General features: G+C 33.4%; 1 protein-coding gene across 1 annotated transcript; it reads left to right on the top strand.

The window, feature by feature from the left end:
- The first annotated feature begins 4991 nt into the window (after positions 1 to 4991).
- scny (ubiquitin specific peptidase 36) lies at positions 4992 to 14397 on the top strand. Its single transcript, XM_088205535.1, has 9 exons — positions 4992 to 5393; positions 8926 to 9150; positions 9377 to 9527; positions 9609 to 9900; positions 10004 to 10168; positions 10241 to 11334; positions 11402 to 11555; positions 12719 to 12865; positions 12940 to 14397. The coding sequence occupies exons 1-9, from the start codon at positions 5138 to 5140 to the stop codon at positions 13108 to 13110; spliced, it is 2655 nt and encodes an 884-aa protein (XP_088061661.1). The 5' UTR covers positions 4992 to 5137; the 3' UTR covers positions 13111 to 14397.
- The last annotated feature ends 525 nt before the right edge of the window (positions 14398 to 14922 follow it).

Below are 14922 nucleotides of genomic sequence, written 5' to 3'. Positions count from 1 at the left end.
TTTATTAAATATTTAAAAAAAATAATAGTTACCTACAAAATTACATGCAAATTTTTTACATATTTTTTAAAATTAAATTATATAAAAAATTTTAGTATTGAAAATAAATTTAGGTAGTTAATTTTGCCCTAGAACCAATTTTTAATTACGTGTTTTATTCAAAATATTTGTATTAATATTTAAAGGTGCTCTTTGGATGGCAAATCTAAGTGGTGCATTTTCCCCACTTTCTTTTCCCAAAATGACGTTCCTGCTTAACATAATGGAATTTATATGATCGATCAAAAATTAATTAATATGATACCTGAGCTTGTTGGCTTTTGCAGATATCAGAAATATTACGTCGAATATTTTATGTAGTTACCCTGAATTCTTCGTTTAAATTTTTTTCTGTCTTTCTCGTTTTTTAGTTTTCATATTAGTTGTTGTTGAGAAACCAAGCTCACACAAATATGATGTCGAAAACTGTAACAAAATTTTCAGTGCCTTCATGTAAAGAACTGAATATTCCTCTTGGACAGTAATCCAAAAATTCTTCATAGTTATTTCGGAAAATTTAATTTTTAGAGTACGATCAGTCGACAATTGGACTAATTTGATGATTTCGTATCCGGTCATACTTTTTTATATTTAAGAATGGAAAATAATGTGCAATTTTTTCTTCCAATAAAGTTAAATGGTCTATTATTGCGGAAATAACTCCCTTGGGAATGTTTTCGTTAAGTGAAGGAAACATATTTTTTTCTATTATTCGATTTTTCGAAAGAGTTATTTTTTCCGAAATCATGTCAATTTGTCAATGGATGTCATGAATTTTTCGTTTTTTCCTTGAATGCTTGTGTTAACGTTATTTAAGTAATTAAAAATATCAGCTAAATATGCCACTTTAGCATACCAATTATTATTCTGAAGACATTTTACAAAATCATCCATACCTTCATTTCGAAAAAAGATTAACAATTTATTCTTAAGTTCTATGAATCGGCATAAAACTTTACCCTTAGATAACCACCTGACTTCAGTGTGAAAAAGCAAACACTCGTACATAGATTCCATAGAAATGCAAAGTTTTTTAAACATGCGTGTTTTTAAAGGTCTTGATTTTATGAAATTCACTATATTTACAACTTGATTTAGTACAGGTTTTAGTGTTGCTGGTAATGTTTTCGAAACTAAAGATTCTCTATGTAAAAAACAGTGCGTAGATATAATATTAGGTTTTCTTGTGACTACCATTGAAGGAGCACCATCTATACAAATTCCTACACATAACTCCCATGATATTTTAAATTGTTCTAAATATGAATAAATAAGATCAAAAACATCTTGTCCTGTCGTATGCTCGGTAAGTTCTTTGCAGCATAGATATTGATTCACTATTTTGTTTTCATTTATGAAACGAACGAATCCTAGTATTTGTGCCTTACCGCTAATGTCAGTAGATTCGTCGACTTGTAAAACAAAATATCGCTTGGAAAGTTTATCGTTAACTGTTTTCTCAGTATCATCCGACATATTCAATTATTTTGTTTATTGTATCGTTTGACAGAGGAATTTTCATAATTTCCTTTTTGCTTCATCGCCAAATATAATTTTTCCTATTTCACAATATGCAGGTAAAATTAGAGACTCTTAAAATTAGGCTATAGTATGTGGTTTTAATTGTACAGCAATCAATTCAGCAGTCTTGTATGACGCCAGTTGTGCCTTATCGGAAATTTTAACAGTTTTTTCAAAATATTTCGCTTGTTTATTTTGCATGCTTAACAATCTTTTGAAGTAATCTTTACTTTTTGATGCAAGATCGGCGTGCTTCGTAGTGAAGTGGCGATTTAACTTGTCAGTATACATCGCGCTATTGGACAGTTTTTTTCCACATACAACACATAGTGGAATGTGATATCCTTCCTCATTGATGCTAGTAAAACTGAAACGTAAATATTCTTCAGAATACTGTTCATTCATTTTTTTGATTTTACTGGATATATTTTCTTTTGTATGAGACGTATGATGTCTAGTAACATCGTCACTACTTCTTCCACTTGTACTCCCAGTGCAATTAATATTTTGGTCTGATTCACAATTTCGTTTAATAATAAATTTATCCATTGTGGGGTATCACGACTATGATAAAATATAAATTGATTGAAACATTAAGATTTCACCATTTTGCGTATTTTTTTGTTTTTACCAATTTTCTCGCGGTGCACTTGCAATAAGTTCGCGGTGCACTGGTGCACCGCGGTGCACCGGTTAAGAACCACTGATCTATATACATATATATTTATATCTTATTTTTTAAATATTTCCACATTTTATAGTCTTAACGATTAAAATATTAAAAAGCCAAATAAACAGCACGCGAAGATATGTATATTTATAATTCAGGAAAATGTAAATTGTTTAATAAATATTATTATTATATATTTTATTAAAAATAATCAAAAATAATTGCGTTATAAAATTTGATACAAACAAATTATACTTTAGTGACGGGATGTTGACGGGTGGTAATTAGACCCAGATTGAGCCGCTACAGAAATATTTTATTTACGATTAAAGTTGTTTACATTGTTAAAAAGGTGGACGCAAGACGACGATTCCCAATCGCCTGAAAATTGCTAGTTGAGAGAATAACCGTTACGCCAGTGCTACTCAAGTGCCACCAAGATTTGTCCATAATAAATCTAAATGTAAATCGGCCCCCAAATGGTTCCGACCCTAGCAATTTATAATTGCAAAATTCAACCAGGGGGAGGGAATGGGAGCCTCGGCACTGCTGTTAATTAAATGCTGGCGGCACAAAAGTAACAAAGTCTTGACGTATGGTGTGGCGGCACCGGCTCTGCGTATAGAGCTTCAAGGGCACCGCTTCTGGGAGCGCGTGTAGGGCTCCATGAGGCGCGAGGGCGCGGCCTCTAGTGTCGAGTGGCGTGCTTCGCTCCAAACTGCTTCAAACACATGTAGACCCGGACGGCTCGTAATGCTCCAGGGGGCGCAAGAAGAACCGGCATGTCCGGGAGCACTTTTCGGGGCCCTTTGGTACGTCGGTGCAGCTACACAGGGCGCGCGCGCGTCGGGCTCCGGACGACATGCGGTAGGAGCTGGCGTAGCTCTACGAATGCGTGATGGGTCACACATGGTCCAGTCTAGCTTGGTTTACGGCAACATTTTGGTGGCTTTTCGCTGAAGACACGTGGCGGGGCGGGTGCTTCCTGGGTCACGCGGTTGGCGGCGGCGGAGGCTGTCAACGGGTGACAATTAGAGAATAACCGTCACGCCAGTGCTACTCAAGTACCGCCAAGTTTTGGCCATAACAAATCTAAATGTAAATCGGCTCCTATAATATTAATCGTATGACTACATTAAGCGCTTTTTTATTAGCCAAGAAAACATATTGAAGCGGTCGCGGGGTTACGCTTCTATATTTGTAGTTATCGGCTTACAAAGTGGCCCTTATGAATCTTCCGGTACGTTCTTGACGCGTGTTGACTGGGATCCTTCGACTGTCGTCGATATTAAACCTCGAGCGCATGTCCTGGAGATGATTGCTCAGACAGGAGGCGAGGTGTAGAATCCGTGTAGTCCAGTGAGTGTTGCAGAGTCAGAAGTCCAGAGTCGAATGTGTCTGATGTGTCTTTTGTGAGCCTTTTAGCGCCGCCTTATAATCCCGGTCGGGTGCGCAACAGTATCCCCACTCCGCGCGTTGCTTGCGGTGGCGGGGGTGCGTTGTGGTTGTACAACGTCGCTTAGTTCGGGTGCACGGCTCAGCGGGACAATCACTTTCACTTATGCTGCGTCACGGACGGTCGTCTCGGGATCCCCATAATATATTTAGATAAATGTTAAGAGATTGCGTCAATTTGAATATCAAAACAACATTTATAGATAAGCTGAAACTTTGATCATATCATACTAAAAGGCAAAGTGAAGATTACTACCGTGTAAATGTAAATTGAATGACAGGATTATTCCAGACATGAATTATGTTTTATAAAGATCCTTTAAAACGGATTTTTGAATTGTCAAATTAAGGCCTCTAATATTGCAAGGCTTGGAGCTGTCCCTCATTTTCCACCCAAGTCGTACATAATTTGTGTTAGAGAAACGAAATAAACTGAATCCAAATTTATAACGTATTTATCAAATTGCTGATTGTGAATTTTGATTGATTTAATCAGTTTTATATTGAATTGTACAAATTGCGTTACAAAATATACTGCAAGCGAACCGTCGTACCGCTCACGGTGTAATGTAGTAGTGTGAATAGTTTACCTTACCGCAACGAGCGCAATTATTGCTACATAAAAGAGAATCGTAGAAATCACTGGATCTTTCAACGTCCGCTAAAACTTCGCGCAACGCTTTTGACTTAGAAATACAAAATATAACTTTGACGTTCAGAAAAAAGTTGCCACTTCCACTGATTGTCAAAACTGGTCCAGTCAAACAAATACATTCAAGACTTTTGCAGCACCATGTCACGAAGGAAATAACGCAAAATTTAAACCACAATACAGTGGTACCTCGGTTTTCGTTGACTTCAGTTATCGTCGACTTTTTCAAAAAAATTTTTAGCTGTTTGTGTTAGTGTTTTTGTGCTTTTTTTTATTAATTGTGAGTGTAAATACATACTACAAATAATTGTACAACTACATTTTAACTGTTTTTTGTTGTTAGGCATTAGCCTCACTAAAATAATAAAAATGTATAATTGTTAGTAGCGAGTCTTTAAAAAATGCGCAAGAGTAAAACAAGACACGGAGACACTCTTGCATGGTGATATAGAAGAGACGATACTCGAGTTAATAAATTAAAATAATTAAATTAGTCCTAGAATTGTAACAATAAGTTTAGATTTTTGTGTCAATTGCGTCATTAATAAAATTGAAATCGACGTAAGTAAAAAAAGGAAAGTGGGTCAATGAAGAAATAGTAAAATAGTAACGCGGCTCTTTGTAACGATCCCGCTCGATCGCGGCGGGCACATCACTAGAGGCGGGGGACACCGCGTGGCCGCTAGCGCTGGCGCGGTCGAAGGACGCCGATTGAAGATTGACGGCGGAAGAGTGAAGACAGTTCGCAGGGGTACCGGCGCATCGTCAAACTGGTGGCGTTAGCGGGGCCCGGTGGGGCGATGCCGGCGCCCGAGCCGGTCTCGGCGGCGCTGCGGCTGGCGCTGGCCGACGGGGGTTCCGGCGCTCCCGCGTCAGAGGCTCCGCACGCCGCCCTCCTGCGCCCAGTCGATTTCGAGGAAGCCGGCGACTACCGCACACACCTGACGGCCAACCTCAAGAACAAGTACACGGTGCTCAGGCCGGAGCCGGCGACGGCGCCTTCGTCCGCTTCGTCTTCGTCCGCCGCCCCCGCGCGCAAGATGACGCCTGGAGAACGTGAGTGCTTCGCCCCTCGATTCGTTTCGCTCCGCTCTCTTTCAATGCCGCAACCTTCGGACAAACCCATAACCTTCAAATGTCATGTGTCATCCTTGAGATATCGATCTCGATTTCCTATTGCGATTGAGATTGTTATTTCGAATCTCGTCAAAATCCTCACAGATAAGACATATTTTCATAATGGACATTTGAATTTAAATAAAAACAGTGTTGCTATCGTCAAATTTTACTATTTAATTGAAAATTATTTTTTCTCTATCAACACCAATTATTATGACAGTTGTTGTGTACATACACTAATATTTGGTTCAGAAATCACACTCAGTAGGTAGCATTTAACAAAAGCATTTCATCAATATATATTTTATAGCTGCTATTTTTAATAAACATTAACAAATTTTATATTTTTCTTCAGTATCATATTTCCTTAGATATAAGAGAATAACTGTTTTATGATCGTTTTTCAAATAAAAGAGTTTTTCTATTAAATCGTCCGGTTAATCTTTGTCGAAAAGATTGATCAATGTTGCTCCTTTCGTTGAAATTTAATCTTTTATACCATATAAATTTTTAATATCGAAAATTAGTGAAAATAATTTGTTTATTTCATTCGCTGCTGTACTTCAAATAATTAATAATAAAATCTGAAGTAGGAAAAAATATAAAAGTTCTGAAATGTTTTTCGCTTTCAACAAATTTTCATTTATTTTCTGTGACTGTTTATTCTCCTAAAGTATCGGAAAATAATTTCATCTCATGAAAAATAATTTTCCGAGAGTCGCGTATATGCTACGTCTCTCACTAAATCTTTAATAACGCAATTTCGACATGGAGGGATATTCCTTTACATTGTTGTTGTTAATATTCGCCAAAATTTTGTGACAAAACACTTATTAACAGATCTTTTTAAGAGATTTCGTATTATTCAATTCAATGTGTTAATTTTATAGCCATTGTCTTCATGTATTCTGGGATAATGTTTAACAATTGGTCGCATAACTAGGATTCTTTCACTCCACTTTGTATTTGATAAACTTTGAAGTGATGAATGTACATATTCTCTCAACAATTTCCAAGGTGCAGGGCTGTGAGAGAACAAAAAATAGAAGCTTTCTGTATGTCCTAAAAAAAAATTGCACATCTTGGTAATTTTTGCGGCATTGACTCCTACCCGATTTAACGAATGTGCGTCGCACTTTGGTTCTTCTCTAAAATTCAAGAATTAACACTGTTTATTTAGAATTATCGAATCTTGAAATTCTGCATTATTTATATATTTTGTTAAATCCTTATAAATATTTAGGAATTCTCGAAAGCTGATCATTTGTACTATAATTTGTTGTTATTTATTTGAGATTTCTTGTGGTCATCATATTTTATATTGAGTTTTCGACAGAATCAATCTAAATAATCGATTGCATCATGTTCTTTCAGTCATTCACTTTTATTTTGTTATTCAGTAACATATAATGTTCACATTTTCCTCAACTGAATTTTAAGCTTGCGAATCCGTTTGCTACAGATTTTATAATTGGACTTCAACATGGCAGTTATCATTATCATGGCTTTCATTATGGTCAGCAGCGAGTGTCACGTTCTCTTTATTTTCAAATCTGAAAAAATTGTCATGGATTGATGACTTATTTTCACATTAAAGTTCTGAGGGCAAGATTTATGTTTGTAATTTGAATCAGACATGGTGGTAGAAATTTAAATTTATTCTGATAAAAAAAATTCTGAGAATATTTTATTTGACAAATCATATCAATCGATGTATTACATTTGCATGAAATGTTTGTGAAATTTTTATTTGAATTAATGAATTAATTAATCAACTCATTATAATAAAAGTGACCCGCGACGATGGACAGAATGCGTGCGCTTATTATGCCTTTAATTTAATCTGCTTCTCTGGATATAATATCAATTGTGTGCCATAACGACTTCAGTGTGGGAATTGAACTGCTTACATGTGATTTGCTTAAAAATACATAAAAAAAATAAGAAGGAACAATAAAAAGTTTGATTTAAATAAAATTTACTTACTGCGGTTAAAATTTGTTGTGATACACATGGATTTTAAAATTTGAACAAATTTTATTGGTTGAAAGTCTTCTCTTCAGTTATATTTACATCTCTAAATGAATAATTACGTTAATAGAAAATTATGCATATGTTCCGAAATTAGTAAAGAAAAATTATGAATCCTACCTATAGTTGGGTTTTCAATTTTTTCAAATATAAGTTTGATTACATTATATTTCACGATAATGTGGAAAAACATGGTTAATTTTTAATTAAAATAAACAGTAACAATAAAATCAGCTTTAAGTGTACAATATAATACAAATTTACGACTCAAAGCAATATAAATGGGAATGCACATCTGTTTTAAGATGAGCATAAAAATAGTTACGATACTACAGCCTTTCTGAGATCGCAACAAACAAATTCTATGAACTTCGGTCATAGCAGATATACTGAAATTATTACAAGTAAAACTAACTGAAGTTCGTAGACGAACACAACTAATCAATCGAGTAACAAATAGTGAAAATTTTTTTTTAAATCTTAGTGTTGGCTCCGCTAGCCCATCCCCCTTTTGGTGGGTCATAACCACTGATCCTGCTTTTATTTTCTTAAAAACTATTTTTTATAAAAATGGAAAAATAATACATATAAGTTGCTACTTTTGAGATATTGTTTGTTCTTATAAATAACATTGGATATTTATGTTAAAAGGTCAGTTCAATGTCCACTGATCTGTACATGTTTATATTTTTCGTTTAAGGCTGAGATTTCAATTGTAAATATTTTCATTTTCGCGGCTACTTTGAAATGTCTCAATTTTTATGAAGTTTATAAGACGCATCCTTATTTTTAAATGTCATTTAAGTATAATAATCATAAAATCTTTGTTTTGAAGACAAAAAGAATATATAATAACAATAAAAAGCAGCATATTTATTTATGTACTTTTTACTCTAATATCTAATACAAAAAATAAATAAAAATATTTATTGCAAAATATCACACAGATTTTTCTATTGCTATTAAAAAAATGTGCATCCTGAAATATGAGTTATATTTGTATCGATTATATTTTTGCAAGATAAATTGTATATTGCCTGATATATATTCTCGAGATAATACAATGTTATTAATTGTATAATAATAAGTGATAGATTTTTTGCTTTGTGTAAGTTACATCACTTTTATATTTAATCAGGATTAAAATAATTTTAGACAGAAAACACTAATTTAGTAAAATCATTTTGCCACTTTTTAATTCCTCAGAGGTACTAAAAAAAAATAGTATAAAAAAATATTTTGAGATTGTCTTTTTGATGTTGAGAATATAAAATTTCTTGACTTACATCATTAGCATCTATAATTAAGAACTGTACATATAATAAAACAGTTAATAACATTGTTGACAACGTTCGTTTAGAACTACTGCTGTATAGATGAACTTGTGTTGTAGTTGTTTTGCTCAAAACAAGTTAATAATTCATATTTTTATTTACAGATCCCGACGATGATTCAGACTGTGAACTCCCTACACCTAAAAGAGTTCTATTTCCTATTTCGTCTGTTGTTCACGGATGGAAGCACGGGTGGCAAGTGGGGTCAGGCATGCAAAACTTCGGTAACACGTGTTACCTTAATTCTACGCTGCAAGCTCTGTTCCATGTGTCGGCTTTCGTCAATTGGCTAGTCTCTGAAAAACACTCTGACAAATGCACCCAAAATGGTAATTATTTATTTTAGATGTATATGTTTTAACTTTGTACCTGTACAATTATATGTAAATAATTCAAGTTTCTTTATTATCAAATGTTTATTGATAAACAATGTTGTCTTTATATTATCTTTGTTATTGTTATTAGTAATTTTTATGTGTTATTGATATGATTCATAATGAGTTATTGTTGTAAATATTCATTTGTTATGTAATATTTAGTTATATTTTATTTCAGGGGTTTGTATCATATGCTGTATGAAGAAAACATTGGTAGACACGCAAAACTCCGGAGGACCCATTAAACCGTATCAAGTTTATACCAATTTGAGATCTATATGTCGACATTTAACGCCTGGTAGACAAGAAGATGCCCATGAATTCTTAAGGTACTTACATTATTATTTTTAATTGGATTATATCTGATAAAAAAGTAATAGACACTAATCTTTTTGTTTTGTTTGGCGCAGATATTTGGTGGAGGCCATGGAGAAGGCGTACTTGTCACAACTCGACGGCCCAATTTCTCACCTTGACCAATATAGTAAAGAAACGACGCCGTTGAATCAAATATTGGGTGGTTATTTACGATCTGTAGTCCGGTGTCTGTCTTGCGGCGGTGTCTCTACGACGTTTCAACATTTTCAAGATCTTTTAGTGGATGCGAGAAAAGCGTCGTCGATAGACGAAGCGATGGAAACTTTTTTCACAAGAGAGAGGCTCGAAGATTTGGGATATAAATGTGAATTTTGTATGAGAAAGGTAACTTAGACTGTTTTTATATGCTTGGATTTGAGCCAAAGCTGTTTTTAATTTTTAGTTCAAGGCTAATTTGATTATATAAATAACTATGTTTTCCTTTCAGGTATCAGCGACCAAACAGTTTTTTATTGAACGTCCACCTATGGTTTTGTGCATAGCCCTGAAAAGGTTTTCCATCACTGGTGGTAAATTGACAAAGCACATACAGTTCAAACCTAGATTATCGATAAATAAGTTCATGTTTGACTCGAAAAACCCTGTTCAGTTGGTGTGTATATGGTTTCTATATATTTATATAAATATAATGCTAGTCGTTTAATGATTTTGTTGATATTTGCAGAATTATCGCCTCGTTTCGATCGTCACTCACCTCGGCCAATCGCAAAACTGTGGACATTACACCGCTGCCGGCGTCAGTCCATCAGGATCGTTTTATCAATTCGACGACAGCTGTGTGAGAGAAATTCCAGTGTCGCAAGTCTTAAACACCAATGCCTACATATTGTTTTATGAACTGGGAACGTCTTTCACCAACGGCGCGAACAAGAATAACCTACAATACTCGAACGTGTCTACGAATCAACTGTTAAAAGAACCCAGAGAGATCAATTCGAATTTCATCGGTCCCGTAATGCCGAAAGGCATAAAGGTTCACGAAATCAGCATTAAAACCGCAACAGTCGTATCCAACAATGAAAACATGTCAAACGGCGCAAGATCTAAGCCGTCAATCCTAACGTTGAATTTCCGGTCGAACGAGAACGGCGGCGAGTCGTCTTCGAAAGACAAAAACTTCAACGGAGCATCTCATAGTCAAAATTCCAACGGCGGTTTGAAAGTCAACTGCAACAGTTACAATCAATCATCGTATTTTAGTTCAAATAGTCCGAGTTCCTCGGTTAGCAATTCAAATAATAATAATAATAATAATGTTCTTATGATTAGTAAGACTCCGAGCGGTATTATTAAAAGTTCTTCAAACGGCTCCATCACGAGCTCCACCTTCACAAGTGATAAAAATGGATCATGTTCGACGATTCTTAATGGAAACTATAATAATAAATCTGACGGCAATGTGATGCGCAAAGTTACAAACGGTAGTAATAATAATAATAATAAGTTAAGTGATAGATCCATAATTAGCGTTAAAAATAAAACTTTACCGAGTCGGACTGACAACAGTGAGTTAGTAAAGTTAAAAGTCAAGAGTAAATCGTTTAACGGTACGGCGACGGGCATCTCCTCTCTTGTGCCTTATGATTCCGAGTCGAGCGGAGAGAATCAAGACGACGACGATAAGTGTAAAAATAATGAATCACTCCAAAAGCATTCTGTCACTTCGACTGTGACCAAAGCCACTCAAGAGTGGAAGGTGTCGACGGTCGAAGAGCCTGAAAGCAAGCAGAGTCCGAATCAACAGAAAAATTACAACAGGTTATTTGTCTTTAATTTTATTATTTTTATTGCGAGTATTAGATTGTCATGATTATTATTATTATAGGAAATCTGCTAGTGAAACACGGGATCAACCTTCTTCGTCCGAGGGTACTCCGAAAGACAAGGAAACGGTTAATCAGCTTCAGCGTCTTTCTCATCGCGGTTATGGAGCGCCTGTTAGCAGCTGGAATGGAACTCATGCTCAGCTCAATAGACAAGTATGTGTCAATTAATAAATTATATATACAAAAATATAGATGAAATCTAAGAATAAAAGAAACACTCATTATGAAAAACATTTTTTTAGTTCAACTCCTTAAACATTTCAGTATTGTCCCGCGATGTCTTTCTTTTGCTTCATGATGTAAAAGAGTCATGACATCATTTATTATTATTATCTTATATTTTGCAGTGTTTTTCTCTCATTATCACAAAGATCTCTACATGCATGTTTTGGAACTCACGTATAGTATGGTATAATAGTTTGACATCTCATTATTATATTTATTAAATTATTGCTTTATTTTTCCAAAACATTACAGCACAAAGCATATTTCTTTTAAATGGGCGGTAAAATCCTAATTCTAATATGGTTTCGCGCATCTGTTTTATTTTTGTGTATTTGGTGTGTTGGTAAAAAATTGAGCAAATACATTAATGCAATAAATGCCAGAATGCCATGAAAGTTAAAAAATATACTAATTCTGAAATACTGGTATTGAAAATTAGCTTTGATGATTATCGGCAGACTTCTTTGAAAAGTTTCTCTTACTAGTGTCATAAACAAGTCTGTTATTGAACAGATATTTAACCCTTTGGACGCGGAAATCGACTATTTTTATCTCTACGCAAAAATCAGTAAAAAAAACTTTTTTTGTGAATATACATAAAATATCATTGTAAATAAATAAAAATTAAAAAATTAGAATATTTAAACACAATATCAAGGTAAAATTTGCATTTTAAAAAAAAAACAATTTTATATTTATTTTTGATTAATGCATCCAAAGGATTAAGGCCGATTCAGTATTATTATTCTTCCGTTGGAAGTTGAAGGGCCATCTCTAGATGGGACATTATATTTTGAAAACAAATATTCCAGAATCTGAGAAAAAGCCATCTTTATTCAAACTTTTTTCTGATGACTAAAAATATTTGTTAATCTGCATTTATGTAGTTGTGTAGTCTCTGTATCAAATGTTATTTATGCTTTTTATATATTTCATCAAGCCTCAAGTTCTTAAATGATAGCATGCATTCTTGTCTTACTCCTCGATGGATTTTTATTTCATTGATTACATAATACATACAATCTGACTGATTTTTATTTTTGTTGGTTCGTATTATTAATTGTAGTAATAATATTTTTTTTCTTTATCAGGTATTTGATGATCGTAAAAGTGAATTGAAAAGAGCAGCCAATTCCGACGACGACGAGATTGACAGGGGTAGAAGCAAAAAAGTCCGTTATAATAATTATAATAACAAATATCACAACGGAAGAAATACTAATTACAATGCTTTCCAAGTAAGTGCCCTAATTTAATTCTATATGTCTTCTATTGATATTTTAAATAAAAATAATATTTTATTTTTTTCTAGGAAAGTCAAAATCACGTAAACAAATGGGGCAATGGCAAAAATTACAAAAAGTTTCACAATTTCAATAGAAACAATTACAATAAGCACAAATCGAGACCTCAGTTCGGATCTCATTATTCGCGATATCATAACGGCGGTCATTACCATAATCAATACAATCGAAATCGCTGACGATTGTCTTTTAAAGGACGATGACCAGTGAGAAGGTATTGTCATCTTCGTACAGAAAAACGCTTTTTAAAAATTACTCCATAAAGTAAATATTGTTAATGTAACTCGTATATGTATTTATAAATGATTCATGATACTATTTTCTGTATTTTATCACTTTTTTTATCGTAACTTAAAGTTTTCTCATATGCTTTTTATTTTATTTTTTTGATTTTTTTATATTGAAGTTTTATTTATTCCAATGCCAAAAATAAAGCAAATAAATTAACACATCTTAATATATACATAATGTATATAAATGTTTATATTAGTTATGGGTTTATTATAACTGGCACACATTGTGTGTGTAATATGTATATAAAAATTCAGTCATTGTTATATTATGTAAGATTTATGTTTGTGGCATACGTCCGTTTCTATTTATATGGGTTTTTATAATGATGAAATTTTTTTAATTAATAATATAATTTACTTTTTTTTGATGGACGATGGCAATATTTATGATAGTTGTTTAATTTAATTTGTTTAAATTAAGAGCAATGTATGATAGTATTGGAATATTGCATTTTTTCTTTGACCTAGAAGCATTTATGTTGTACAATGTAATATATTAGGGAAGGTTGGTGCTTGTTTGGGCCTGTGGTCCTAAAAATTAACAATCAATTCGTAACGTTAACGTTAAAAATGATTATATAATAATAAAAAGATATACGAGTGAATGGCGAGAGCTGGGTAATGACTATATTTCAATTAGCCGTAAGTCACTAAGTTGTATAGAGCGATTAATTTAAATTTAGTACAAATTAGTAAAAAAACATGTAAATATTGTTTCCTATGTGTTGTATATATACTTTTAACGATTATGATTACGTATTATTTTCGTTATCGCTCCCCAACCGATCCAGGTTATAAACCCTGTCCTTTTATGGCTATGAGTGATCGACTCTGGTAAAGATTGACATTCAACGAAGTGACTTCTAGAATGTGGTTCTGCAGGGTTGCAGCTGTATTATTTTTTGATATTCTCAGTTGAACATTTCGTTTTCTTAGCAAATTTTATATTTCATTCTTAATAGTGATATAGAAAGAAATATGTATATTTTTTATTACGGCGGAGTGGCTGTGCGGATGTCGGTAGTTTATGTGATTGTGACGTTCGCCGACTAAAGACTGCCATTCTTCATGTGATGCACGGGTGAAATGGATCATTTCATGACTGACTGACTTTTATAAGCTCCGGGGATTGGTTGATAATTGTAAATACTTAAAAATATATTATAACACAAATTTTTAGACTTTCATTGTTTTATACTACAATTTAATGATACTTTGCTCTACTAGAGCAATTAAAGATTTAGAAACACCTTCAAGATTCTACTAAAAAATCAATTGATTTCAAGGTTTGTAAACAATATTCTCCCAACGAAAAAATCAATACTTATACAATATTGTTATGTCAATAACGTTTGTTTTGCCTGTTTTGTTTACGGTCGAGTAAGGTCACAGCTAACTAAATTTAAATTGAATACACAAGTGCTGAAAACAAATTAATACTTTTTTCCGAGTCAAGGTTTGATCTAAAATTATATTTTGGTAGGGACCTGTGTGGTTTTTTATTCTATATATTGTCATTAGGTATCTGGCAGATAAATACTATAGAATATTTGATTATAATTTCTCATACTGATTATCGGATGCTGTGTATTTATTTAAAACATTGTAAGCCTATGCTGACATGCTCTTAAATGCACGATTTTGTTATTTGTTCTATTTGAATATACAGGAGTTAGTAAAATTGTTTATATTTTTGAA

Source organism: Plectrocnemia conspersa, unplaced genomic scaffold (genome assembly GCF_051122295.1).
Source record: "Plectrocnemia conspersa isolate PC_06_02 unplaced genomic scaffold, ASM5112229v1 ptg000002l, whole genome shotgun sequence".
NCBI lineage: Eukaryota > Metazoa > Arthropoda > Insecta > Trichoptera > Polycentropodidae > Plectrocnemia > Plectrocnemia conspersa.
Note: the sequence above shows the minus strand (reverse complement) of the source record. Positions and strands in the feature narration are given on the sequence as shown.